The sequence below is a fragment of the Camponotus floridanus genome, unplaced genomic scaffold (genome assembly GCF_003227725.1).
Source record: "Camponotus floridanus strain SB8 unplaced genomic scaffold, Cflo_v7.5 scaffold173, whole genome shotgun sequence".
NCBI classification, from domain to species: Eukaryota; Metazoa; Arthropoda; class Insecta; order Hymenoptera; family Formicidae; genus Camponotus; species Camponotus floridanus.
This window is the reverse complement of record NW_020229296.1, coordinates 190,392-203,503: the sequence shown is the minus strand read 5'-3', so window position 1 is coordinate 203,503 and position 13,112 is coordinate 190,392. Positions and strand designations below refer to the sequence as shown.

Here is a 13,112-nt window from a genome sequence, read left to right as displayed (position 1 = left end):
AAATGTCGTGACATTAATTTTTATGACGATCCCTTGAATTTATCGTCCTAAATGATTGCAAAATAAAAATAGCAATAATATAAAAATCAGATGTTGATAAATTATTGTAGATTGATTTCGCATTCACTTTTCATCATTCTTAAGGAAAACGCTTGGCGTAGAAAACATTCGACGGATGTGTAGACACTTTGCTGCATAGTGCTTTATGGGTCTACAATTTTCTCTTCGTATAAATCAGGTGTAATCTATGTGGTGGATGAGCTGGATTATGAACAAAAGAAGCAGTATGAACTGACCGTACGCGCCACCGACAGTGTGTCAGGCGTTTACGCCGAGGTGCTTGTCAGCATTCTCGTTTTGGACGTAAATGACTGCCCGCCTGAATTTACGCAAGATTCTTACAACATCTCGATATCGGAAGCAGCGCCGTTCGGTACTTCCGTCCTACGAGTTAGTTCAAGGGACAATGACACAGGTAAAATTAAATTTAAACTTCACGTTAAATCATCGAATTATCTCTCTCTCTCTCTTCTAGATTTATATAGATAAAATTTAGAAAAAATACTAAGAGCGTACTCATCTTCTCACAGGTATAAATCAACAAGTTCGTTATGCCATTCAAAACGACACGGAGAACAGCACGGATCTCTTCCACATCGATGCTGATGAGGGTGTGATATTTCTCAAGCAATCCTTAGATCATGAAACTCACGAATCTCATCACTTCACGGTGATCGCCATGGATCGCGGCGTCCCAAGTTTGTCAAGCACGGCGCATGTCTGGGTGAGCGTAATCGACATGAACGACAATCCGCCGAAGTTCGAGCAACCCTCGTACACTTGTTCTCTGTCGGAGCACGCCGAACGCGGTCAATTCGTGACAGTGGTATCAGCTAGCGATCCGGATTACGTCGACGAGAAACTGACATATACCATCGTGGGTGGTAACGAACAGCAAACATACAACATCGGTCAGTCGACCGGTGTCATCTCATTGATAAACATGCAGAACTTTGGCGAACAGAAGCTTAGCATGCTCAATGTATCCGTCACCGATGGTGTCTATACCAGCTTCACCCGTGTCAAGATCGAGATCTTGCCAGCAAATAGACACAATCCGAAATTTCCGAATCCGGTAGTTGAAGTGACTGTTTTGGAGAACCAGTTACCCGGAAGATTGGTCACTAGCGTATTGGCCGAGGATGAAGATTTTGGCGAATACGGCGCGATTACGTACATGATAATGTCGGAAATGATGAAGGAAGTATTCGACATAAATAAAATCACTGGCGAAATTGTGACCCGAAAGAAGCTTGATCGAGAAGAGCAAAAACGTTATGAAATACCGGTCATGGCGATGGACGGTGGCGGTAGATCTGGATTCGTGATGGTGCGTGTGAAGGTCGGCGACGAGAATGACAATTCGCCGGTATTTCTTCTTAGAGAGTACAAAGCGACTATTCAAGGCAACTTGTCCATAAATACATCATTCCTGAAAGTTAAAGCGCAAGACGCGGACGAGGACGAAGCGGCTAAGATTACTTATTCCATCTATGATTTGCAAACGTCACCAGCTAAGTCTCTGTTCGGTATAAACCCCGACACAGGATCACTCTATTTGCAGAAAAGCGCTGTGCCGTGGGGTAAGTAGAAATATTGCATTGCATTTTTACATTGTAGATAGAATGTATGAATGAATATATTCATCTTGAAAATTTTTTCAATGTGAAAAATGAATATTCATTATTTTCAGAAAATCAATTGTTCGAGCTCTTTATTCGTGCAGAAGATAGAGGTACAATTACACATCACGCCGATGTACCACTCAGCATCTATATAATGGGTCCTCATGATATTGCTCCTCTGTTTGAGCGAAAAGAAGATAAATTCTTTATAAGGGAAGATTCTTCTGTCGGCACGCCGATCACGAAACTTAAAACCGTCACTAACAGTACTGTGACGTATCGCATAGTGTCAGGTGATGAGAATAATCCGCTCTTTACGATTGATTCTCACGGTCAGATTACGTTGGCAAGACCATTGGACCGAGAATTGAAAGATAATCATTTGATCGGTGTTCTCGCTGAGACCGATTCCAGTCCGCCACTCACGGCTCTCGCCGAGATCTCTCTTCAAGTATTGGACGAAAATGATCATGCGCCGAAATTTGAGAGTAATCCGTATGCGATTAGCTTGGCCGAGAACATCGAGGAGGGAACGTCTATATTAAAAGTTATCGCGCATGATAAGGATCTCGGTAGTAATGGCGAGGTGCGTTACTCGTTTGGTTCGGACATAGGGGAACTAGCAAATGTTTTTGCGGTAGACGCCTATACCGGTTGGATATCGACATTGGTGCAACTCGATAAGGAGAAGCAACCAGAATATAAATTTCAGGTAAATACAATATTAAATATTTTGAATAATTTGCTATCTGAATATATTTATCTCAGATAATCACGTAATAATTTTCTTTTCAGGTGGTTGCCACTGACAATGGAAATCCGAAACACTTTGCGAGGACATCGGTACACGTCAAGCTAAAGGATTATAACGATAACGCGCCCGCATTTGTCGATGATCGTTACGAGGCCACGGTAAACGAGAATGCTCTACCGGGAACGGTTGTGGTGAAGTTGATCACAATCGATAAAGATTCAGACGTCAATACGCCGATAGAATTTTACATAACGTCCGGTGATCCTAGATCACAGTTTCAAATCAGATCTACCGGTGAAGTGTATGTGGCGAAATCCTTGGACAGAGAAACCATCGATCGTTACGAGCTTGAGATTATCGGTACTGATGGAAAATACGTCTTCGAGACGAAAGTGACGGTGCAAGTTTTAGACGTCAATGATAATCCGCCGTATTGTCTGCGGTATCGTTACAGAGAGATACTTTCCGAAGGCTCGCATCCTGGCGCCTATGTTCTGACTGTATTGGCCACCGATTACGACGACGAGCCGAACGCTAAGCTACGATTCTATTTAACCGGTGACAATAATGACAAATTCTCGTTGGATAGGGAAACGGGCGTGTTGAAAACCGTCGGACAGCTCGATCGCGAGACTCAAGCCAAATATTCCCTGATGGCTCATGTGCAGGATCGAGACAAACCAACCTGGGAATGTTCATCGCAGTTGGAAATTCTCGTTTCCGATCTCAATGATAATGCGCCGAAATTCACTATGCAAACATACAGCAGCACTTTGCCCGAGGATGTGGAAGTCGGTACGCTAGTGACAAAGGTACACGCTACAGATGACGATATCGGTATTAATCGGAAAATCAGATACGAGTTTATCGATTCAGCGGACGGCCACTTTCTTATCGCGGCGGATAGCGGGATAGTCACGCTGGCCAAACCATTAGACAGAGAAACCAAGGCCATGTATAATGTGACTATTCAAGCGCTTGATCAGGGCACTCCACAGCTGATGGGCATTGCCTCGCTTATCGTTAACGTACAGGACATCAATGACAATCCACCTGAGTTTGCCTCCAAGATCTATTTTGCGAAAGTGCCTGAGATCTATGCGATCGGTACCGAGGTGGCTCGCGTACTCGCTACATCAAAAGATACGGGAATTAATGCCGACATATATTATTCGATTGTCGGTGGTAACGAACACAAGAAATTCCAAATAAACGCCAAAACGGGCGTTATAATCATTGCCGAACAATTGGACTATGAACGAGCTCGCGATTATTTTCTCACTATTCAAGCTGTCGACGGAGGCATTCCACCGCTGAGTAATCACGCTACTGTCAACATCACTGTCACTGACAGCAACGACAACGCGCCGATCTTTAGCGAGGTCTCATACAGGGCTTTCGTGAGGGAAGACGCAAAAATCGGGGAGAAAGTTACGCAAGTGAGTTTCGTATATTTTCTGTTACAATGATTTTATATGTAATGTGATTATTCACAATAATAAAAATATGAATAATTAATAAAATAGAAAGTACTTCATGCATAAGTGAAGCGATATTTCTTACATATTAAGATTTTATGTTTTATTGTTTTAATGTTTTTTAGGTATACGCGAACGATTTGGACAGCGAAGAGAACGGCAACATATCGTATTATATAGAACGGGGCGACAGACAGAAGCAATTCTCTATTGACAGAAAAACTGGACAAATAATTGTTGCTGCGCCATTGGATCGAGAGGAAGTTAGTATCAAATACACTACATAAATCTAATCAAAACATTTTGTTATATATTATACTTTCTCTCCTAGATCGCGAGTTACGTATTGGAAGTTCACGCGCGTGACAACGGTATACCGATGCTTTCGAGCTTCGTAATGGTGAATATCGAGATTCTAGATGCGAATGACAATCCACCATTGTTTTCTCTGCCGAATTACACCGCTATAGTGCAGGAAGATAAACCACTTGGTCACACGGTTCTACAATTCATGGTCACCGACGCGGACATTGAACCGAACGCCGAGCCATACACCTTTGATTTTCGCTCCGGAAACGAGGGTGACGCTTTCCGACTGGAACAGGACGGTACTCTGCGAACGGCGACGAAGTTCAATAATAGAGTAAAGGATAAATACGTACTGCACGTTAGAGTGTTTGATAATGGCAGCCCGCCTTTGTACTCGGACGCGTGGGTCGTAATCAAGGTGATTGAGGAGTCGCAGTATCCACCGGTAATCACACCTCTCGAGGTAATTGTCAATTCTTACATGGACGAGTATCCCGGTGGTATCATCGGAAAAATTCACGCGACTGATCAAGATCAGTACGACACGCTACTCTTTAATTTGGTACCATCTTCGCCAATTCCAAGTACCAATCTCTTCGAAATAGACAAGATCGACGGCACATTGGTGGCCTTACCTAGACTCGATGTCGGCGAGTATAGGATAAATGTCAGCGTAACGGATGGTAAATTTCATTCATACTCTATTGCGAAAGTTACCGTCGATCTGGTGACCGATAAGATGCTCGAGAATTCAGTGATTGTAAGATTCCGCGAGGTTAGCCCGGAAGATTTCATGCTGAGCCATCGCAAAGGCTTTGTTAGGACCGTTCGCAATGCGATGAATTGTCGACTTAAAGACATCATCATTATCAGTGTGCAACCATCGATTGACGAGGCGAATCTAATCAAATCGCGGGCGATTCGCCAGGCGGTGCACAACGATCTCGATCTTCTGTTTGCCGTGAAGAAGGCAGCGAGTCCCATAGGTTCGTTGGGCTTCTACGCTTCGGAAAGCATACGCGAGGCACTGAATCAACATGTCGAAGAGCTGGAAGAATCGACGAAATTGGTGGTCGAGGAGATCGTTCGTTCAAAGTGCAACAAAGGTTCCTGCTTCTACGGCGACTGCCAAGACAAGATCACTCTTGATCCCACGCAAATCACGCCCGTGTCCACTGATGTAATGAGTTTCGTATCGCCACGTCACAAATACAAAACGGAATGCAATTGCAAGGAAGGTTACGCCGGCAATCATTGCGAAGTAATAGTTAACGAATGTGCTAGGGATCCTTGTCCCTTGTTCAAAGTCTGCGTGCCCGACTCGTCCGTGCAAGGATATTCCTGCCAATGCCCTGAGGGATTCGCCGGCCAGATCTGCGACATTGACATCTCCAAGTGTCACGACGAATCATGCTATTTTCCGCGTAATCCCATATCTTTCAGTGGCAAGAGTTATGCGCATTATAGAATCGACAAGGCGCTGATACGGCAAACGATTGAAGATCGCTTAAGCCTATCCTTGAGAATCCGAACGGTGCAGCCTACCGGCAATCTAATGTACGCGGCTGGCAAGGTAGACTACAATATCCTAGAGATCGTTAATGGTGTCGTGCAATACAAATTCGATTTAGGTAGCGGCGAGGGGCTAGTCAGGGTGAGCAGCGTATACGTGAGCGACGGACAGTGGCATGAGATTCTTTTGGAACGAGAAAGCAACGGCGCTCGACTCACCGTCGATGGTAAACACATCGCTCACGGTGCTGCACCTGGTATGAACGACATTCTAAATCTACAGTCGGATGATTTATATCTGGGCGCCGAGGTACGACAGCACCCATCTATCATCGGTTTTGAGGATGTGCAACGCGGTTTTATTGGTTGCATGGACGATGTCAGAATTGCCCGGGTATCCGTGCCGTTGCACATGAGCGGAGCCAGCAGCGTCGCGATATTCAAGGGCTTCAAAGGACAGGTTAAATTCAGCTGCGATACGGCGACCATTCTGATGCCACCGGGTGTTTGTGGATCGCAGCCCTGTCAGAATGGCGGTACTTGCAAGGACGTGGGCAGTGACAGCTACGAGTGCCACTGTCACAATCGGTTTACCGGTTTCGCCTGCGAGATCGACACGGATCCATGTGCCTCGTCGCCTTGTCTTTACGGCGGTCGTTGTAAGATTGTGCCGGAGGATGGCGATTACGTCTGCGAGTGCGTTGGACCGAATCTCAGCGGCAAACGCTGCGAGTACGGCAGATACTGTAATCCGAATCCATGCATCCACGGTGGCGTGTGCGAGGAAGGTAACAACGGTCCTATCTGCAAGTGTCAAGGTTTCACCGGTGAACATTGCGAGACCGACGTCGACGAATGCGACACGAACCCCTGCACGAACGGCGGCACCTGTATCAACGAGATCGGCACGTATCGATGCATCTGTCCACCGAATATGACCGGCTTGAACTGTGGCAATCCGGCTTTCTCCACGCCCATCATATCCAGCCACTTTAACATCACGTGGGAGCATCTCATGTGGATCGGCGTCGCGGTATTACTCAACATATTCCTCATCATCATATTCGTCGCTTTTCGACGGATCAGAATGAAGCGGACTAGAGCGCGCGCCAATAACATCAACAACGAGACGCGGAAGCAGATTGTCCTGAATTCCGCGAGGCCGCACGAGCACGAGTTCAAACGCAGTTCAAAATTAAGCAATCTAGAAGTCATACAGGTACTATGTTTAGATGATTGGATATTATCTTAGTTATCGTGCACAGTATAAAAGCATGAACTCTCAAGGGCTATAACATAAATTCATTTTCAGAAGGCATTATTTCAGTATCGACGTAAAGGAACTCGAGCGAGATTTTCCCGCAATACTCTTTTGTCTAGTAGTTTTACTTACGATTGAGATATAATGCCTTCAGGTTCATCTCTGCGCTGTTTTAGTAATCGATCTGTTTAGTAAACGACGCTGTTTTATTTTTGGTTTGCGATCATCGATTTGCCGACACGATACAATCCCTCCCTGCGGCGATCCTGTTTAAGGTCTTTGTGATTCTTCTTTTTACAGAGAGAACCTCCCCAATGCCCTCCCAGACCCGCCTCCTACACCCCAAGCTCGAACAACGAACCAGTCGCGTATGGTAACTCGGCGGCGGTGGCTCTAAATAACTTGGACACCCTGCGCAGCTACGGTAGCGCGGGCGACGAGCTAGAGAACTTTCCGCCGGATTACCTGCGAAACTTGAATCGCAGCACCCCCGTACCACCCCCGTCCTTGACCCTCGCTAATCCGGTCAGTGGAAACGCAGCTGGCAGCGACACGGACAGTCTCCACAAGCCCACTTGGCAAGAGCAGATGCAGCTAGCTTCCTTCATAACTGACACCACCAAGATCAAGAACGGTAAGCGTCAATGAAAGAGAAAGAAAAAGAACAATTTCTCCCAACTCCATTCGATAGCTTGTTAATTTTGATTTCGCTTGCGGCATGCGATCGTAAGGGGTGGGAGCACTAGATAGGCGTCTTCCCCCTTCTCATCATTGCTCACGAATCTCATTCTCAAATTTTTACTTACTCTCGGCTTTCTCTTCCTCTGTCTTTCTCTCTTTCTCATCTTTCCTATCGCGATCTCTTTGTATTGCGTGCTCTGACTCGATTGGGCGTGTAGCGAATTATTCTATTAACACCTGCGTATTTCGTATTGTGTGTACTAACAGACCTGAAACGAGCGAGCCCAGTGGTACCAGAGCTGACCACTGGAGGACTTCTACTAAACTCCTCTCGACGGGCGCCTCATGCGGTTGGATCTTCCGTCGTCTCCGTCACGTCCATCGAGGATGATCCCCGCATCGTCGGTGGTAAGTTGAGACTTGCCCGCTCGTATTGATCACGTGAAGATACAGAATGTCCTTTGAATATCGCACTTCAGACTAAAACGATCTAACTTGATTTAAATTTTACTACTTGAATTTGTGCGTACAAGATGCAAATTAATACTTAAAAAAAATGGTAAAAATAAACATTCTTTTTTAAATAATTGATTTTGATCGTGTGTTTCTACAATCAAATTTCAAAAATTCTATAGTTAAATGTGCACCATTTCTCGGACATTCGGTATATACGTCCGTAGAGTCTCGCTTCTTCGCTTGCACTATCTGTTTCCAATTGAATGCTACTATTTGTCCTGCCTATCTCTTTACTGCACAACACTATGCTGCATCGCATGTAGCGTGTCAGAGTACAGTCGTTGTCTACAATGCTTTTAGGGTATCACTGGGACTGCTCAGACTGGGTCAGACGAAGTCAGAATCCTTTACCTAACATCACGGAGGTACCCGGCAGCGAGGTACCGGACTCATCCAGTTTTCACAGTAATGAGAGTAATGAATCCAATACTCATCAGTTACCAACAAGTAAGTATAGAAGTGCATGTACATCGATTCTATTTTTCTTATATCAGCATGATTTGCATAACATTGATGTGTTCACTAATTTTAATAATACTGATATTGCACAAGCACATTGGATTTTATGTAAGTTTGATAACAAACTTACACACATATTAGATTATTGCAATAAATGTAACAACTTTATTACTCAGCCTATCGAAAGAGAGAGAGAGAGAGAGAGAGAGAGAGAGAGAGAGAGAGAGAGAGAGAGAGAGAGAGTGATTTCAAAATTTATACATTTATATGTATATGACAAAATTAAGAGAATAATACAGATTAATACCATTAATCCAATTAATCATTTATATTAATTCTTATGCATGGCAAAAAATGTAATATAATGTAACGATTGTACATTTTTCATGCCAATTTTTGATATTTTACTAACAATGTGTAATTGTCGCAATTATTTTACTATTTTATTATTTAATATAGTGTTATATATTATTTAAAATAATCTTTTATTATTTTACTTAATATAGATTTTACTCAATATAGACTTATAGAAATGTAATACTTCAATTCTATTATAGTACACGGTCCGGTAGATCCAACGAGGGACATCGAGACCCTGAACGAGGATCAGGAGTCGGAATATGTCGGCGATTCCGAATGCGGGACCGAGTTCTCGGAGCAATATCACTGCGCGGAAACGCAACGTCTCAATCCCCTCGACAGCGGCGGCGAAGGGGAGTACAAATACAAGAGCTCTGAAACCTATTTACGTCATCCGAATTCGTATCTACCGCATTATAATATTCATACTGACACCGAGAACGAGACGAATCCGCTCAACGGTCGTCTCAGCACTCTCGAGTCCGACGAAGAGGAAGACGATGTAGTGCCTTATGGTTTTCCAAGCACCCGCAACCGTAACCGATGCCACAAGGTGGTCGAGGACGACGATATCGGCTCTGTCATCACCACGTTGGAGGAAAGAAACTCGCTATTGGGCGGTGCCACGAGCAACAGTGATCTCTCTACGAATCTGTGCGAGATCGACGATTCCGAGTACGAGATCGCGGATCAGAAGAGCAACGGGCGCTTGTGGCTGTCGGGGAACGGCATCACGCAGACCTCGGTGTGACAAACGAAGTTGGACGAGGATAGACTTAAGCGTGCGGGAGCGTGTTTCTCTGTGCTTCTGCGATCGAGACACGCGGATGTCTGTGAATATGCAATTTTGTACATAAATGTTATATCGCCGAGAGATAAGATAAGACGGTCTGTACAGGCAGCTCTATGAAATAAGGAACCAGTGTGCGCGAGCGAAATCGACGCGACGTATTTCGACACACGTATAATATATCGTCGCGAAAATATATCACGCCTGAAAAATCTCCTCTCATAAAGGTAGAGTTCAAGCATCAGCGTACTTAATCCTGCAAATTAATCGCGCATAGTCGTTATACATTTTACAGTCGCTAGCAGTGCGTGCATTACGTCATACCGAAAGGGATGAGAATCTGATTTTTATTTTATTCACTTTATTTTGATTTTATCATATTAGCAGAGATACACGTCATATATATATATACATTTGTTATAGTAATATATTTTTAAATATTTTGTGGAAGAATGTAGAATGATCATGATCAATGAGACGTTATTTTTTATGACTTGGTAGTAGAAAAGTAGATATCTAAACATTAATGATCGTATGTTTTTTTTTCGTTTCTACTCTCAAGCCACAATATTTTCTCTTCTAGTTGCAAAATGTTGTATACATCCATTGTTTGGTTAATCAAAAATTATGCATTATGTATTGGGTGATGCTAAACGTCATGCGTTATTTTTATTTCATTTTCACGTAACACGGTAATATTCCTTTCGACTCTACCAAGGAGATGAGATTTATTGAAGAAAAATAGAGTTTAGGGCAATTCTACGAGCACATATATCATATATATATATATATATATACATATATATATATATATATATATATATGTATGTATGTATGTATATATATGTATGTGTAAAAAATGATCTTAATTAAGGAGTGGGAAATTTTCATTACTCGAAAAAAAAAAACGTAAAGTTAATCGCGACCATGTCGTCAGACCAATGACTATTGTTTAATGATCTATCATTTAAATTTAACATGTTAATCCAACAATTATATAATTCCAAGTGCAAAAGATACATAGGCACATTTATGTATTTTTACTATTTGCTAACTGACTTTATTTTGGTTACGTATAAATGAACCGACGGACTACTTAATAATATATAAATATCTATATATTAAAAGTAGCGTATTAGTGTGTAAGTAAATGGACTTTAGTGAAAAAAACAGCCTGCCTCACGGAGCGATGTGCGTGGCTACTGCGCGCGTCTAGTGCACTAAGAGAGGCGCAGGTTAATAGTTAAAAGATATAATGAAATATTTTTACTGTGATGATAATAATGTTTATACGATGATCAAATATTATATGACTTGTATCATAATAATTACAATGTTAATTATCCAACGTTTTATAACTAAAATCATAAGCATATAAAATTAATAGACGGAGCCTTTTTCTTCTTTTTCTGTCTTTAATTTTATCGGCCAACGCTGACTCCCATAGGGGTCATTCCGACCGTATATTAAAGTATAACGATTAATATAGAATAAAATTTCTCAAATCAGAAGTACAACAAGATTGTGGGGAAGTGGGTGGGAAAGGATATGAAGGAGGTAGGTAGGGTAGCTATATTGCAGGAAAATTTTCATGCTGTAAATTTTTATGATTTAAACTCGAGATCCTTTATAACACTTAAACACTTTGTCGCCTTAGCCATTCGCCACTCTTATGGCCTTTTCAAAGGGAAAACTAAGATTTCCAATAAGGGAAAAATTAATAGCAATTTATACTGACTTGATAATATTTCTGGTAATTCCGTCGTGACGCGGCTCGAAACATACATAAGTAACGCTCAGTATGTAGAACATGCCATCTACATAAGCATAAGATATATAAAGTCAGTAATAGTTTACGACTTATTTCCCTAATGTCAAAAGTATTCCCATTTTGGGTCCCATTTTGCCCATCGGCAGCTAATGCTATGTCTATATGTTTTATATGTTTATGATTGAAACTTGAAAAAAAGAAGAAAGATGAGAGAGCGATGGAAGAGACGATGTTTTCTCGTCTGCGTATATGTAAGCTAAGTCAACGTTCCGTTTATTTAACTCTTTCTTTTCTATCTCTTCATTCGTTAGTCACCATCAATACGGTCGATACAAATCTGCATACATGGTGCTACTACTTACATCACGCTTTATCCACTCTTTAATAAGACTGCTCAGCAGCGCGAGATATTCACTTATCTATATTCATCGCGCTCTTTACCAATCTGCCATTCGCATTTCATATATCGTTCTTCATCATAGAGACTTGTCTATATAATGTATAATGAAATACTTTTTAAACTGCCAATTAATTCGTAATGCCATATAAACAATATATTTCCTTCGATTAATTTGTATAAAAGAGATAGAAGAATCAAGGAGCAATCTATTATATCTAAGGTTTTTTACTCATTGTCACTTCCATTTAGAGTATCTTTCATTAATGGATATTATATAGTGGCAGCTTTTAATTTGGGTGAGGTATAATATAATATATATATTTTTTTATATACGCGCGTAGAATTCTGTTGAGAAATTCGATTTTATGTTCCTATTCTGTAAAGGACGCCAGCTATCCTACTCGTAGGATATATTAGCGAATCACATTAATAATAATGCTAAACAGGGTGATTTTTACGTTGACCAAGAACAAAAGCATCGCATCTCTCGTCCTTGTATAAGTTAAAATCAACTGTGCTTCTACTTTCTGAAATTTTAACATATTACAATGTTAACACCTATGCACTATAAATTTTTGATGATTTTTATTTTATTTAAAATAATATACAAAAAATAATATACAAAAAATAATATACAAAAAAAAAGAGTAAGAATGATATAGATAGAGAGCACAGATTTGATTTCGACAAGCGATATAAAATTTCAGACAGTAATATGAAGCACAGATAAAGCTTATATAACACACATTTAGAGATTAGTTTTATTTAAAAAAAATGAAGCACATTGGTCAAAGACTGTAAAGTAGAAAATGTGAATGTGACAGAGGACTTTTTATAGTGTACACATTATTTAGTAATCTACAAACATCGCAGAAATCCATCTTTCATAATCATCTTCCAACCAGTGAATTAAGAACAGTAAATGCGATAAAATATGAATTCAAGATGTATAAATAATTTATATATATATATATATATATATATATATATATATATATAATTTTCTATATTATTACTTCGAGTCTACTACTTCTATTTATGAATTATGTTGTCGAAAAAAAATCACAAAGAGACTGGAATGAATATAAGATTATGAATAATTTTATTGAATTCATATATTTTATAAAATAACTTTA

General features: G+C 41.1%; 1 protein-coding gene across 2 annotated transcripts in view; it reads left to right on the top strand.

Moving 5' to 3' along the window:
• The window catches only part of LOC105251612 (fat-like cadherin-related tumor suppressor homolog), a 100,806-nt gene extending 90,237 nt beyond the window's left edge, over positions 1 to 10,569 (top strand). For both annotated transcript variants that reach the window (XM_025407402.1, XM_025407401.1), the window contains 10 exons: positions 239 to 475; positions 591 to 1,643; positions 1,754 to 2,397; positions 2,481 to 3,878; positions 4,043 to 4,180; positions 4,249 to 6,957; positions 7,300 to 7,633; positions 7,948 to 8,088; positions 8,497 to 8,643; positions 9,213 to 10,569. In XM_025407402.1, the coding sequence (XP_025263187.1) occupies positions 239 to 475; positions 591 to 1,643; positions 1,754 to 2,397; positions 2,481 to 3,878; positions 4,043 to 4,180; positions 4,249 to 6,957; positions 7,300 to 7,633; positions 7,948 to 8,088; positions 8,497 to 8,643; positions 9,213 to 9,766 (7,355 nt within the window). In that variant the 3' untranslated portion in view covers positions 9,767 to 10,569. The remainder of the gene's footprint in view (positions 1 to 238; positions 476 to 590; positions 1,644 to 1,753; positions 2,398 to 2,480; positions 3,879 to 4,042; positions 4,181 to 4,248; positions 6,958 to 7,299; positions 7,634 to 7,947; positions 8,089 to 8,496; positions 8,644 to 9,212) is intronic.
• Positions 10,570 to 13,112: the final 2,543 nt, after the last annotated feature.